Source organism: Eupeodes corollae, chromosome 3, assembly GCF_945859685.1.
Source record: "Eupeodes corollae chromosome 3, idEupCoro1.1, whole genome shotgun sequence".
In the NCBI taxonomy this organism is placed as follows: Eukaryota; Metazoa; Arthropoda; class Insecta; order Diptera; family Syrphidae; genus Eupeodes; species Eupeodes corollae.
This window is the reverse complement of record NC_079149.1, coordinates 81644543-81659736: the sequence shown is the minus strand read 5'-3', so window position 1 is coordinate 81659736 and position 15194 is coordinate 81644543. Positions and strand designations below refer to the sequence as shown.

The 15194-nt window shown below is 33.7% G+C and overlaps 1 protein-coding gene across 1 annotated transcript; it reads right to left on the bottom strand.

Annotated features, from left to right (window-relative positions):
• Positions 1-292: 292 nt before the first annotated feature.
• On the bottom strand, positions 293-4009 carry LOC129950643 (uncharacterized). Its single transcript, XM_056062570.1, has one exon. The coding sequence runs from the start codon at positions 4007-4009 to the stop codon at positions 293-295; it is 3717 nt and encodes a 1238-aa protein (XP_055918545.1).
• Between the last annotated feature and the right edge of the window lie 11185 nt (positions 4010-15194).

The window sequence follows — 15194 nt, the reverse complement described above, 5'->3', positions numbered from 1 at the left end:
TTAAGTTTAACTCATGCATCATAAGGGAGTCTGATATAAATGTTCGCAGCAAAAGACAAATATGTTTAGAACTGTTAAAAAAATGTTCCAGATAAAATGAAAGACAACAACGAAATATATTATTTTCAATGGGGTGATTTTAATTAGTTCGAAAAATGTATGAGGCACGCTGTAAATCAAAAGAATGACTGGCTTATGGCCTTATTCAAAGTCTTATTTATACAAATTTTTTAAGAGAAACTAAGAGAGTAACATTATAAGTAATTATACATATAGACTTGTTCTTTTTTTTTTAACATCCTGCGGCCCGGGCAGAATTCGCTAGCTCCAATGGATAAAGGAGCTGGACTGGTCTTCGCATTAATCGTCTGTCCGCAAATCTCACCTCGCAAGCTCGAACCTTTCCATCTCGGCCCTCGAACGTCTGGTTAACCATTACCATCTCCCACTGTATACGTGGCTTAGCACTGTCATACAACAGAACCACATCTCCAACTCGTAACTGCTTTGATGTCTTCGGATTAGATGAGTGAAAAGACCTAAGCTGCTGCATGTATTCGATTCGCCATCTTATTGTCATCTTTGCGAAATACTTCATTCGATGTTGCCACAGTTCTCTCAAGCCCGAAGAATTAAGCTCTTTAGATAGATTTTGGCCGGTTGTTGTGGAGCGCATGTGTAGGAATTGTGCCGGTGTCAGAGGCGGTGATCCCAAGACATCTTCGGAAAGGTAAGTAAGGGGCCTTTCATTCACCAAAGCTTCAGCCTCTGTAAGTAAAGTTCTCAATTGTTCAAAATTTAATTTGGCCTTACCAATGACCGTTTTGAGAACATTCTTAATTGTTCTTATCATCCTCTCCCAGAAGCCTCCCCACCAGGGAGCTCGCTCAACGATAAAGTTCCACCTTATCCGGCTATTCGCTAGAAAGTCGGGCAGACCTTCTCCCTGTAGAACATCATTGAAACCTCTCAGTTCAAATGAGGCTCGCCGAAAAGATTTAGCATTGTCGGAGTATATAGCAGATGGGGTACCACGTCTTGCTATAAAACGTCTCAAAGCCATGATACAACTATCAGTGGACATGCTCGTGGTTAGCTCGATATGAACTGCTCTGACAGCCGCGCAGGTGAAGACCAGCAAATATGCTTTACGCATCGAAGAACCATCGTCAGTTATGTAAAAAAGAGGCCCAGCAAAATCAATACCAACATTATTGAAAGGCCTGTCTAAAGTAACTCGATGTAGTGGGAGTGGTGCGAATGGCTGGGAAGCGGGCTGCCCAAACAATTTTTTACAAACGATGCAGCTCTTGATCCGCTTCTTTACTACCTGTCGGCCCTTGATGAGCCAAAATCGTTCTCTCATCTTAGCTAGGACGGTGTTTACTCCTCCGTGTAGCGTTGTTCGGTGAAAGTCATCAACAATAAGATCCGTGATGATTGGGTGCTTGATATCGTAAGTTTCTTCAAGCATCTGGAGCCTGCCTCCTACTCTGATAAGTCTATTGTCGTCTAGTAACGGACTTAGCTTTAGAATTTTGGATGACAATTCCAAAACGCCAGTTTTCTTTAAAGGAAAGTATTCATTAGTAAATTTTGTTCTGTGTACATACCTTAGCCAGTAAAGCTCGGCATCGCGTAGCTCCTCTTCAGTCAAGAACTTCTCAAAACTTTGTCTGCGGTGAACAAACCGCAAAACCCAGCAAGTCACCCTCAACAACCTTAGCCATGTGCTAAAATTTTGGAAGTTCACGATGGCCTCCATCGGTTCCTTCTTCTTTTGGTCACGGATGCTTTCTTCAGTTTGTGTTAATAGACTCAATTGACTTTGACAATCTGCGATTTCCTTACAAGTATCAAGAACAGGAACTTTCAGCCAACTAGGTCCACCGATCCAAATAGCTGATGACTGCAACTTTTCTCCAGATATCCCTCTTGTAACCAAATCGGCCGGGTTGTCTTTGCCTGAGCAGTGACTCCAATCAGCAACGGAAGTATGACGGCGAATTTCTTCAACTCTAGTCTGGACATATGGTTTCCATTTCTGCAACTGTCCGTATATCCAATTTAAGGTAATTTTGGAATCGGTCCATAGAAAGTACTCTTTGATTGGAATTTTTAGTGAACTTCTAAGGTACTCGCACAATCTGGCAGCGATTAATGCTGCAGTGAGCTCTAACTTCGGAAGCGTGAGCTCATCGCTCCCATCCATCTTCATAGGTGCTACGCGACTCTTTGAGCATAAAAATGAAACTGATACTTGCCCTTTTGCATCGACCACTCTGATATATGCAACTGCACCATAGGCCTTCAAGCTGGCATCTGCAAAAATGTGACACTGAATCACCGTCTTCATTGATATTGCCGGGAAAACTGATCTTGGTATGGCCATGTCTTTGAGTTGTAATATATTTCTGCTGCAGTCCTCCCATTCGGAATTTAAATCGTCTGGTAAGCTCTCGTCCCAGCTTAGCTTCTTCTTCCAAGTTCCCTGGAATAATATTTTAATTTTTATAATGGTTGGACTAATTATACCCAAAGGATCGTAAATGCGAGCTAATGTTGACAAAATATTTCGCTTGGATCCTCGAGATGAATGAAGTTCGATGAAACTTTGGACTGATTGTAAAGGCACGGACAATTCGTCGCTGTAGACCATCCAAATAAGGCCTAAAACTTTCTGGTGTGTTGGCAAGTCTTCTGCTGTGATTGCATTCCGAATAGCAGCACTATTTGAATGCCATTTTCTGAGGTTCATAGAAGCTCTGCTCATGATGTCGGTAGCCTCTCGCCAAACTCGTTCACCTTCTGATTCCGAGTTCACGCTCATGACAAGATCATCCATATAAAAACTGTCTTCAAGCATTTGGCAAGTCCTCGGAAACCTCTTCTTTTCCTGACTCAAATGACTACGGATGGTAGCTGTTAGAAGAAATGGGCTGCTACAGACGCCAAATGTGACCCTAGTCATTCGGTACTCTTGATATGGCGATGATGCACTCTGCGGTGATGTATACCAAATGAATCTGTGGGCATCTCGGTCAGTTTCGTTCAACAGGATTTGCAAAAACGCCTTCTCTATATCAGCAACAAGACCAACTTTGCCAAGCCGAAAGTTCAGAAGCGTCTTCAAAATGTCAGGTAACAAATTTGCACCAGTCAAAAGCTGATCGTTTAAAGATGGACAACCTTCTGTCTGACTGGAAGCGTCAAACACAATCCTCATTTTTGTTGTCGTACTGTCCTCTTTGTACACGGGGCGATGAGGCAAATAAATGATCCGTTTTGCCGATGAAGTTGGTGTAACACATTGAGCTATTCCGTCGACAACCATCTTTTGAATGCTGTCATGGTATTCTTGGAGCTTGCTAGGATTCCTAGAAAGACGATGAAACAAACTATTGAGACGACTTACCGCAATACTTTTGTTGCTGTCAAACACAACATTCGGCTCTTTCCATGGCAAGCTGGCTTTATAACGACAGCCGACTCGTTTGATATACTTGCTTGTCATTTCCTCGGTTAGGCGCTCTCTCTCTGGTGCTTCTCCTAAAATCCCGATGGATTCCAATGCCCAAAGCGCTGCAAAATCCTGCTCACTGGTGGTGCAGGCATTGCAAATTACCAACGGCTGCACAACACTACTTTTCTCAGCACACATTTTATTCGGGTGAGTGCCTTGGAGCGTCCAACCGAAAACCGTATCTACCGCTCGCAAACTACTTGATAAGCGCTCTTGTTTCCCCGTAACAACAGACCAATAATGATCTGCACCGATTAAAAGACTAATCTCTTCCTCAACTTCGAGATTTGCGACGACACAATCAGCCAGTTTTAATCCACAAAATGATTTGCAAAGTGGGTCTGGAGCGCTTAGCACATTGGCACAGATCTCGGGTACAACGACAACCTCAATTTCGATAATTTTTTCCGCGTACTGACTTTGGACTCGCAATTTAATTTTCTTAAAAGATTTAGTTGGTGCTCTTTGCTTAGTTCCAAAAGGCATCACGGACAACTGTACTGTTTTGTATTGCTTTAAAAGATTTAATTTTTTAGCCACGCTTTCCTTAACAAAACTAAGTTGACTTCCACCATCAATTACAACTCGCAAAATTCTGCTTTGTTCTTTATTCCCAACTGCGATACAACGAGCCGTTTTAAGAAAAACACAGTCAACGGAATTTTGCACACACATACTCGTAGCATAACTGATCTCGTCTTTCGATTCTTTAATTTCTTTCTTTTTCTCGCACAACGAAGGTATATGCTTTCCACCACACTTTGTGCATTTAAGAAACCTACTACTGCGGCATTTTCTGGACATATGACCTTTTTTTGCACAACGAAAGCAACGGTTGTCTTTTCGAATAAGATCTCTTTTTTGCTGCACAGACACTGATTCACAATTTTTTGTCTGGTGAGTATTAGAATCGCAGAACAAACAATTGTCGTTCTCTTCCGACTTCGTTCCTATCAGACTCGCTGCAGTTGTTTAGGATGCCTTTGTATGCGTACGTGTTGATGGTATGGTGGTGGTGACTCTGCTTCTCTCTAATGCTTCTACCTCTTTCTTGAGAAATCGCAATATATTGTTCACACCACGGTCATGCATGCCTAACGAAGTTTGTGTTTCAGAAGCATCGTCACTGTGTTGACTGGTCTCTGCTGCAGCTGCTTCATCGTCTTTACATGTTCCGCTATCTCCGTTTTTTCTCCTGTGGTAATCAACTCGCATATCTGGTGGTAGGCAGCGTAAGAGAATAGATTTTAACATGACGTCATATCTCTGTGGAGCGACTTGTAGTGATGTAAGAGAACGTATAGAAGTTGAAACGTGATTGTATAAATTTCGCAAACCCACAACATCTGATTTAACCGTAACTGGACTCAGAGAAATTAATTTTTGCATGTGATTGTCAATTAGCTTTTCAGTATCACCATACTGTTCTAACAGCAATGCAACTGCTGCATCGTAGCATGATGATGTAGCAGTAAAACCAGATATAGCTTTCTTCGCCGCCCCACTCAGCACATCCTCAAGATAATTAAATTTTTCTGCTGCCGACAGTTGATTATTTTGATGAACGGCGCTATTAAATTGGTCCCAAAAGGGCATCCAATCGCGCATATTGCCATCGAATTTTTTCAATTGCAGCTTTGGAAGACGTATGTTGCTTTTATGAGATGGTGCAACAAGGGGAATCGAACTATTGTGGTTTATGGTGTCGGCTGGATTGTTGAGTGGATTTTGCTTGAGACGCAATTTCCGTAGGCGATTATTTAGCTTGGCCAAATGCGTGATTGCCGTGTCCTCGTATTCCGCCATCCTATCGAACTCTCTCTCTTGATCTTCGGGCTTGATTAAATTCTTAGCCACCACTTGCTTATCCGCATCGCGAAGCTTCTCATGGACCGCTGTCAAACGTTCAGTAAGAGTTACGAGTTCTTCCTCGAATTCTTCGAACCGACTCGCGTTTTCATCATTTAAATGACACTCTGTTTCCAAATATTCTGAAGCCGCTTTTACAATTTTCGTCAACGATGTTCGGAAAGTACCGCGCGTTATCACCTCCATTGCTACAATGAATATTTCCCGTCTCTCTTCCCGGGTTTCGGCACCAAATGTTAAAAAAATGTTCCAGATAAAATGAAAGACAACACCGAAATATATTATTTTCAATGGGGTGATTTTAATTAGTTCGAAAAATGTATGAGGCACGCTGTAAATCAAAAGAATGACTGGCTTATGGCCTTATTCAAAGTCTTATTTATACAAATTTTTTAAGAGAAACTAAGAGAGTAACATTATAAGTAATTATACATATAGACTTGTTCTTTTTTTTTTAACAAGAACCGTTCTTCAATGAGTCCTTAAAAATCATATCTTGTAGTAGTCCCTAAGCTAGAAACTTATACAAACGATCTCGTATTTTTTCTAGTTATGCTGAAATCTTTTAGAGAATAAATTCCACACAATAGTCACACCGTACACATTAAACGAACTTATTCCTAGGCCTTGGTTAGATATGTAAATGAAAATTCACATTATAAATAAATTACTTTGTTACAGTCTGATTGCGAAAGCTCTCACGATCGGTGTTTATCCAGCTACATACATGACAAATATGTAGTTTAAAATAAAATATGGTGTTTAAAATAAATAAGGTACGTGTCTTCTCAGATAAAGTTCAAACATATAAATAACTTAACTTGAGAAGATCACAGGTGCCTTCATTTCAAATTACTTCTTTTTAAGTAGTGTTCAGCAGGCAAATTTACGTTACACCCCATTGACATGAAGATAATTTGAGCGTCACAGTGTTCATGTTTCAATTAAAAAATATTCCTGAAAATAAAAGTTAAGGACCACATAATAGTTAAAAAATGGTTTTTGAAAACTTAAATTTCTCGGAAACTGCAGCCATAGTTACAATACATTTTTTTATAGTATTTTTACGATACATACTTTAATTAAAAAAAAATATTATCGGAAGTATAATATTTTAATAAGGAAGATTATGGAAAATCCTCTAAAAGGGGTCTGAAAATCAAAACCAAATTTACGCATTGTGTAAAAGCGTCTCTGAATATAAAGAGAAGTCAAAAGAACTCACCCTAAAAATTAAAATTTCGTGCACCTCGTAAAAATATTGATAAGATTTTATTAAACTTTGTAATTCTCTAATTTGTTTTCATAAAATCTTTTGTTGAAATGTAAAGCACAATTCACATGAGCACGACCAACGAATGAACGAATATTCGTCGATTTTGACATTTCTTTCACATGAGAGTTTTTAATTCGTCGCGAATGAAGTTTGACAAGGAGCCACAGCCAAACACCATTCACCACTGAAACAAAAACAAGAATGATCTTTTTAGGTTAAGTACGCGCGATTATTTTATTCGTTGCAAGTGTGGATAATGTGGAACGCGAATAAAGTTTGACAGACGTATCAACTATAAAAAGTAAAAGTATGTATCATAAATCAAATAGACACTAAATTGCTATCGTTTTGTTAAGAATTTGTGGGGAAATATGTCTTCAAACGTATATAAGCTCACATTTTGTAATTCATTCGTCGTTCGTTGGTCGCGCTCATGTGAATACTACTTAAGAGTAGCTTTATACTGCGGTAAACACGACCATATTATCTCCATCACGAACATTGTTACAATTGAGAATGATTCCAGTTTGGTCAACAACGTAAACGAACCTGATCATAAGGATGCACTTTATCGATAGGGGCATTATTTTTTGTCTATTGCTCACTCCAGTGTGAAAAGTTCCGTAGTTTGTGTGAAGTAGATTGAGAAAAATAGAAGTAGATTTCTTTAATTAAACTTTTTTTTATATTAATCTATGTATATTGTATTACTTTATCACCGCTTACCAGAAATGCCTAACAAGAACAAACAGAAAAGAAGAAAAAAGAGGTACCTAGATGCGAAGGATTATCGCCCAACAAAAATTATATAATAAATTGGAAAAAATAGAATATTTATGTAAGAGGGAAATTCTGAAAATGCACACACAAAAATATAGCGAAAAACAAATAGATTTGACCTTTTTGTAGAATTGCCGTAGTTTTAGAAATAATGTAGATTTCAATATTTTGGAAATGATGCGAAGTAGAAAGTGGATTTGAAATTTCCCAAAGTAAAGTGGTAACGCTGGTCATATTTAAGATTTAAAATGTTTTTAGGCCCTGTATCAACTGAGTCAAAAAATATCGAATATTTTATTTCATTAATAAAAAAAATACATGTAATACTTAAGTGGCTGGTTTCATATAGGTACGTAAAACAGAACTAGTTCTCAAAATAGAAAGGATAATTGTAAGAAAATGGATTTTTTCTGTTCCTTTTTTTCCTTCTAAGAATCATTCTTTTTCTTTTGAGAATTAATTCTTTTTTAATCATTGTAACCAGCCACTTACAGTGTATTAAAATATCATAATTTGCTTAAAAAAGTGATTTATTTTTAATTTAATGCGTGCTGTCCTTCATATTTCAAAACGGACATTAGGTACCTATGTAATTATAACCATAATCAGTGTCACACTCATGCACTGTCATTACATTATTTACTTTATGTTTAATTCGCAAGCGAAAAATTGAATCGTGTTCGAAAATTCTCAAATCTATTTGGGTTGATATTAAAAGATAGGTACATATATATTTAAGCAGACATTTTGTTAATAAGTTTAACATATTTTATGAATGTTTATTTAAAACATTTTCTTTATTTTTCTCTTTAATAAAGTAGCTTGACTGTGTGTGTTACCAAAAAATTTAAAAATAATTGTCTAGGTTATTATTTTCCTATTGTGAAAGTGGACTTAAAATCAAAACATTTTTGTCTTATTGCTGTCAACACGAATTGAGTAAGGAATATCTAGAGATTTGTTCATGCCATTAAAAACCGCACTGTTTAAACCCTTCTACAACTAAAAAAAGAATAGAACTCACTTTAAAAACTGTTGAAGCCTAAAAGCAATCATACACTATTTGTATATTTGGAAATTGTAAAAAAACAGATGCATAATATTTATGAAAGAACACAGTCCATCCATCCATTGATTTCCTTTTCCTCCAACCTTGCAAGAAATCAATATTTGAATAAGCTTTGTAATTATCATTTTCCAAATGAGAATCTTATTTGTTGTCATTAAATTATTTGTTGAAGTGTAAGAGTAGCTTAATAACATTAACAATAGGTCAACAACGTACGTAATCATTAGGACGCGCTTCATAGATAACGGAATTATTTGTATAGTGTTAAAATTTCAGCATTGGCTCGTCGTCGTCAGTTGTAGTTTGTGTTAATACATTGAAGTGCACGCATAACAATTATATTGAAAAAAGAGGAAAAAGGGTAAGTCAAAAACTTTTATCATTAATTTGTAGTTTCATTACAATTACATTTGTATTTTTTGTACCACTTAATGCGAATATATATTTATTTTCAGAAACCTTATAAAAGATTTCAACATAGTACCTAATTATAATTACTTCGTCATTCTGCTTAGCATCTTTAATAATATCCAGAGTTCCAAATAAGAACTTGAAAAAGGTCGTCGTCAGTTGGTGTTTGGACATAACAATTATAATAAAAAAAAAGTGGAAAAAGAGTAAGTCAGATATTTTAATCATTAATTTAGAGTTTCAAACATTTATTTAAATGACGTAATAAGTTACAATTCTCTTACTGAAAGTAATGATTATATTAGTATTTTTAATGATGTTTATAAAATTAATTGTACTATTTTGTTAAAAAAATGTTCCATCTATAATATGTGAAAAAAAAATAATAATATCCAGTTACAATGAACATTTTAACGTTTTAGAACTTTTAAGATTCTCAAAATTATTATATTTATATTATTAATGAACTTTATGGGCCTCCTGTGTCTTAGCTTTTAAACTCTAGTATGAAAAATTTTATAATTTTCAAGTTTTTTTGATAATGTGTTTATTTTTTTCTTTAAGAACATTGTTTACAATTCAAGAATTAAAAACAAAAATAGTTAAATTAAATGAAAATCAAGTTTTTATTTTAGCTTTTTAGAGTTCACAGATTTTAAAGTAAGTATAAAACCAAAAAACTACTGAAGATAAAGCGTTGTCAAGCAATCACAGTTGTAGTGCAATGTAGTTAAAGAATAATGGAACCATTATAGTTTAAGCCTGAAAATTGTCATTTGACAACGAAATAAGCGTTGGTAAGCAATCACAGTTGTAGAAGGTGTAAAATAAACGTAGTTAATGAATAACGGAAACATTATAGTTTAAGCCTGAACATTGTCGTTTAACAATGAAATAAGCATTGTTAAGCAATCACCGTCGTAGTAGTTTTACAATAAACTTAGGTAACGAATAACGGAAACATTATAGTTCAAGCCTGAACATTTTCATTTGACTATGAACGTGCCCCAGTTAACATACAATACACGTTATCATTTTTTTTTTTAAATAAAGACATTTGTGATAAAATTGTATTAACAGAATTTCCCTCTTATTATTTTGGTCACTGAATGTACCTACAAACTTTTGCCTTTATAATAGGAATCAATAAGTTTTTTTTTTTTCGTAAAATTGTCTTGGCTTATGCAATTCACACCAACTCAGATGAAGCAACGGCAACGGTTTCTTTACTTTACTTTTTCGACACCCACCAAGCTGGTCAAATGTTACCACCAGGCATTTTTGGTCAAATGTGTTAAGTGTATTATAGTCGGACGGTGGAGAGTTTATGAACGGAAGAGCAATGATTTTAGTTTTTGCACTAAACAAGCCTGTTGTTATTGCGTGCATGTAGCCTTTCCATCCTTTAACATCGAAAATGCCAACAAACTTTTCCTATGGAAGTAGATGCGCAGCGATGCATCTTATTCCGCCCAAGGAATGTAATGTATTTAGTCAATCTAACGTTCTGACATTAAAGTCCCCATTATCAAATACAAATTGGCTAAATAAACCGCTGGAATCTGGTCACGACTCACGTGTGGCAAATAGCAGATATCTCCAACAACTGAGCTTCATAGTTTGAAGAAAAATCCCTAAGCTTGATATAAGGTTTACCAGCTTATTAGAACAAAGCTTTCTGTGTATCAATAAGGCAAGACTGCTTAGTATTGGAACCATAAATGATCTGGGACGCACAACTGATATAATGCTATGCCCTATTGCGATGCACTTCCTTTTTCTATTTTTAATGTTCGTTTTATTTAGTATAAGAGTTTCCAGAAACGTTTAAGGTACACAAACGTCATCAACGTGTTTGAAAAAACCATCGCATTTTTTTCTTACAAGCCTATAAAGTTATTTTACAAACTAAAACAAATTCATATGAACATTTATTAAGCTTTAATTTTGTAGAAGTTTATTTTTTTATACGACAAATAGTTTTCAAGATAAGCCCGAAAAACGGAATGTTTCTCTTTGCTGCCGCTAGAGTTATTTTAAAAACTATAACAGATACGAAAAAAATTAGCAAAGCTTTTTTTTATAAAATTTAATGAGCTTTTATTTTGCGGAACAAAATTTTTTGATACGACAAATAGCTTTCGAGATAAACGTGGAAAACTGAAATAATCTCCATGTTTCTCTAAACAGCCGTTAGAGCTCACTTCGCATTCTTGGGGACTTTTTTTGGGTCATCACCAGACATCCCAAGTTTCAAAATTATTGGATTTCTTTTGGGGTGAACACAAATTTGCTCGTTCATTGACTGGACTAAGAATCCCTTGACTGCGTAGCCGCTAGCTTTGTGATTGTGACCATAATTTCGAATTGTTAGTGTGAAATTTAACAACAAAATAATATAACCTCAAGTATACAAATGTGTGCAACGCTTATATGAGGCTTTTTGAGCCTATGTAAATATTGTTCAAGTTTTGTTGAAATATTTATATTATTTCCTATAATATTGGAAGAATCTTTATAAGTTGTAAGATTTTACCTGTCATCTTTTTTCTATTCTTGTAACGAATCTACTATCTCGAGTTCAAGCATCAAGTTTTTAGGATATATTACAAAATATAAAAATAATAAAATTTCAGCAATAGTTACAATTAAAGCTTGGTATCGAAAATTTCACTCAAAACCGTATTTTTGAAACTATGAAAGTATTAAATTCAAGGTTTGCTAACAACTTTTTATAAAGGCTCATAACTAATGAGAATTTCTAAAAAATAGGTAAAATACTACAATAATTTAATTTGTATGTAGAAGAAAAAGATTTTTAGTTTAAAAAATCATCATACAATTTGTTGTTGAGAGGCACATTTTAAAATCCCGATGTGATAGATGATTTCAAAGGCTTCAAATGCAAACAATCAAACAATGCAAATAGTTATTTTCAAAATTTTGTCTGCACAATGAAACATATTTGAATCAACCAACCTTTTTTCTTTCGGTGCAATATTAACATACAATACAAGGGATAATATTTTTGAAAAAAGAGGCTGGGATGCGACCCACACTGATAACTTTCCATCCCGTCTGTCGATTTGTCTTGCTTAAAAGTTTGTCTATATGTATTTTTACCAAATTTGCGCACTATTTTTTGTAGATTTTATTTTTTATGAAAAAAACGGACTGTTGGATTTTCATATAAAAATTACTGAATATTGAAAACAATATTTTCTCTGAAATAAAATAAGTTTAAAGCCAATATTTTTAATTTTTGAAAAGCTATTTGAGCCGGAAGTAAATTTTTACCAAGTTTGAGTACGTATTGTTTTTTTTAGAGTTTTATTTTTTGTAAAAAAACTGTCAATTTGAATTTTTTAAAAATTTTACCAAATGTTGAAAATAATATTTCTTATAAGATAAAATTAGTTTGAAGCCAATATTTAAAATTTTTGAAGAGATATTTGAGTCGAAAATCAAATTTTACCAACTTTTATACATTTTTTTTCCATTTTTTTATTTTTTGTAAAAAAACTGTCAATTCGATTTTTCTCAAAATTTGTCCTAATGTTGAAAACAATATTTCTTATAAGAAAAAATCAGTTAGAACCTATTATCTCAAAGTTTTTAAAAGATATTTGAGTCGAAAATCATTTTTTACGAACTTTTGTTAATTTTTTTTCGGTTTTTAATTTTTTGTACAAAAACTGTGAAATCGATTTTTTTCAAACTTTAACTGAATGTTGACAACAAGATGTTTTGAAAGATAAAAGTAAATTAAAGCCAATATCTCAAAGTTTTGAAAAGATATTTGACTCGAAAATCAATTTTTACCAACTTTTATACATTTTTTTTAGGTTTTTATTTTTTGTAAAAAAAAACTGTCAATTAGATTTTTTTCAAAATTTTATCATATGCCAAAAACATTATTCTTCGTTGCACAAAATTGTTTTAGAGATGAAATCATATTTAAGTCGTAAAATTTTGGAGGTGACAATTTTTTTTTTTCAGTTTTATTGATTTATAAAAAAAACCGTTATATTGATTTTTTTCAAAAAATATGCCTGTTTGGTATCACGTTAAAATACATTATATAAAATTTAATTCAGGTTAACCAAAATTTTCACCTTTTTTTTCAAACTGCTATGGTAAAAAAACCACCCACGCAATTTTCTTGAGAGCCCTTTCTGCATCTTTCTGCCTTATTATCTGTATAACAAAATTTATTTGAAGTCGATATCTCTTCTGGTTCTTGAGCTATGGACGACGAAAAAAACGTCGCGAACGTACAAACGTACGTACACACGCACGCACATACATCTTTCTAAAAATCTCTTATTTCGACTCTAGGGACCTTGAAACGTCGAGAAATGTCAAAATTTTCAATTTGACAAATCGGACCCATTACAATAACTTCCTATGGGAAGTTAATAAAGACATTTGTGATAAAATTGTATTAACAGAATTTCACTCTTATTATTTTGGTCACTGAATGTACCTACAAACTTTTGCGTTTTTAATAGGAATCAATACTTTTTTTTTTTCGTAAAATTGTCTTGGCTTATGCAATTCACACCAACTAAAGTAAACAGGGAAATAACTTCCTTAATGCATATAAAACATTGATTTTCGTTTGTGAGAAGATTACTCAAGAAATATCTGTTTTATATCACTTAACTCATCTACCAAAAAATTTATTTCTGAGACGTACACTTTTTGTCATCTCATTTCTATATCAAACTAATCGTTTAGCTACTTACAAACATCTACCTATGTATAACTAATCTATAGTATATATATATATTTTATTTTAAAATACTAATAATTTCCACCCACCAGAAAGCATAACCAACTCGGTTCAAGGTCCCTTAATACCAAGGCACCCTGTATGTGAATACCAAGGTAACTATATAGTATATATAAAAAAATATAAATCTATTATATTATGATTATTATTTTTTCCTCGTCTATTGGAAGCCAAAAAACTGATCCGGCGCAGTATTTTCTATTTTTCAACATTTAATAATGTTTTTGGCATATGACAGATATGAAAATTCCTTTAATTCCTAATTCCAGATTGTCAAGGGTCTTGATCCTAATTTAATTGCTTTTAGTTCATACAATTTATTTTAGGGTGAGTACCTACCTGCACTCAATACAATACACACATAATGTATAAGACCCTGCACACAAATCATAATATACATTTTTTCTTCAAACTCTTATGCAATAATTCTTAAATTTTATTGCATCAATGATTCTTCCATAACAAACTACTTATTGGATAAGATTCTCATCTTGATAATACCAAAGATCATCCATCTGAAGATACCTACAATGTTGAAGAAATACCTAAGTGTTTCGATCTTTTAAAGGGGACATTGTTAATCAATAACATTTTTATTATTTTGAATCCTAAATTGGAGAAAAAAACAAAAGAACATATTCAACAAAATATACCCTACAAAATATACTTCCTCAATATTATATTTAGGTTAAATGAACACATATAAAAATAAAAATAGTATAGCTATCCCTTAAATAAAAAGTTCTATTTGTTTACTTTATTTTCCAATCTGTCTCTTTTACGTAAAAATAAACAAACGAAATTAATCAAACAGAGCTAGATTAATAATAAATTATAACTAGCTAGAAGCCTACTTGTGTAATGACCTTTATTAGCCCGTCTAGGTGCTGTTAAAGGTTGTTTACATACAAAGCTTACCCGACCGATTTGATTTTAGGTCTCCCGACAACACCTGCTCAAAAGTGTACATTGTACATTTGTACAGGGCCCATACAATAAATAGAAACAATTTAAAGACTTTTCACTTCGCATTCCATTCATATGCCTATTTATAGTTATTTTAGTGGATTCATATTTTAGAAAAAATATAAGGTATAAATAATTTGCACAATCGTTCTTGATGGTATTTGTATTTGTATTTGATGCATATTGTATTTTATTATTATAAAACCAAAAAAAATAATTATGATAACATTAATAAATAAATTGATAATTTTTACCAATATTAGTTCTTAAGAACAAACAACATTTTATTATTTTATAATTATTGCAATAAAAAAAAAAAAAAAACAGAATACAATATAAAAAAGAAGGTATTAGATAAGTTTAGAAATACTTTCCCATTGTCAAAATTGTTTTAATCATAATTTTGGGATTTCCTTCATTCATTTTCTCTGATGTGCTAAATGTGTTTTCCCGGGCATAAGAGAGTAGTTTTGTGGACCGATGCCAAAAACTCGGAGCACTGTTA

What these genes read in the sequence shown, in the direction of transcription:
- LOC129950643 (XM_056062570.1), bottom strand. Translation starts at nt 4,009, where the DNA reads ATGCCTTTTGGAACTAAGCAAAGAGCACCAACTAAATCTTTTAAGAAA.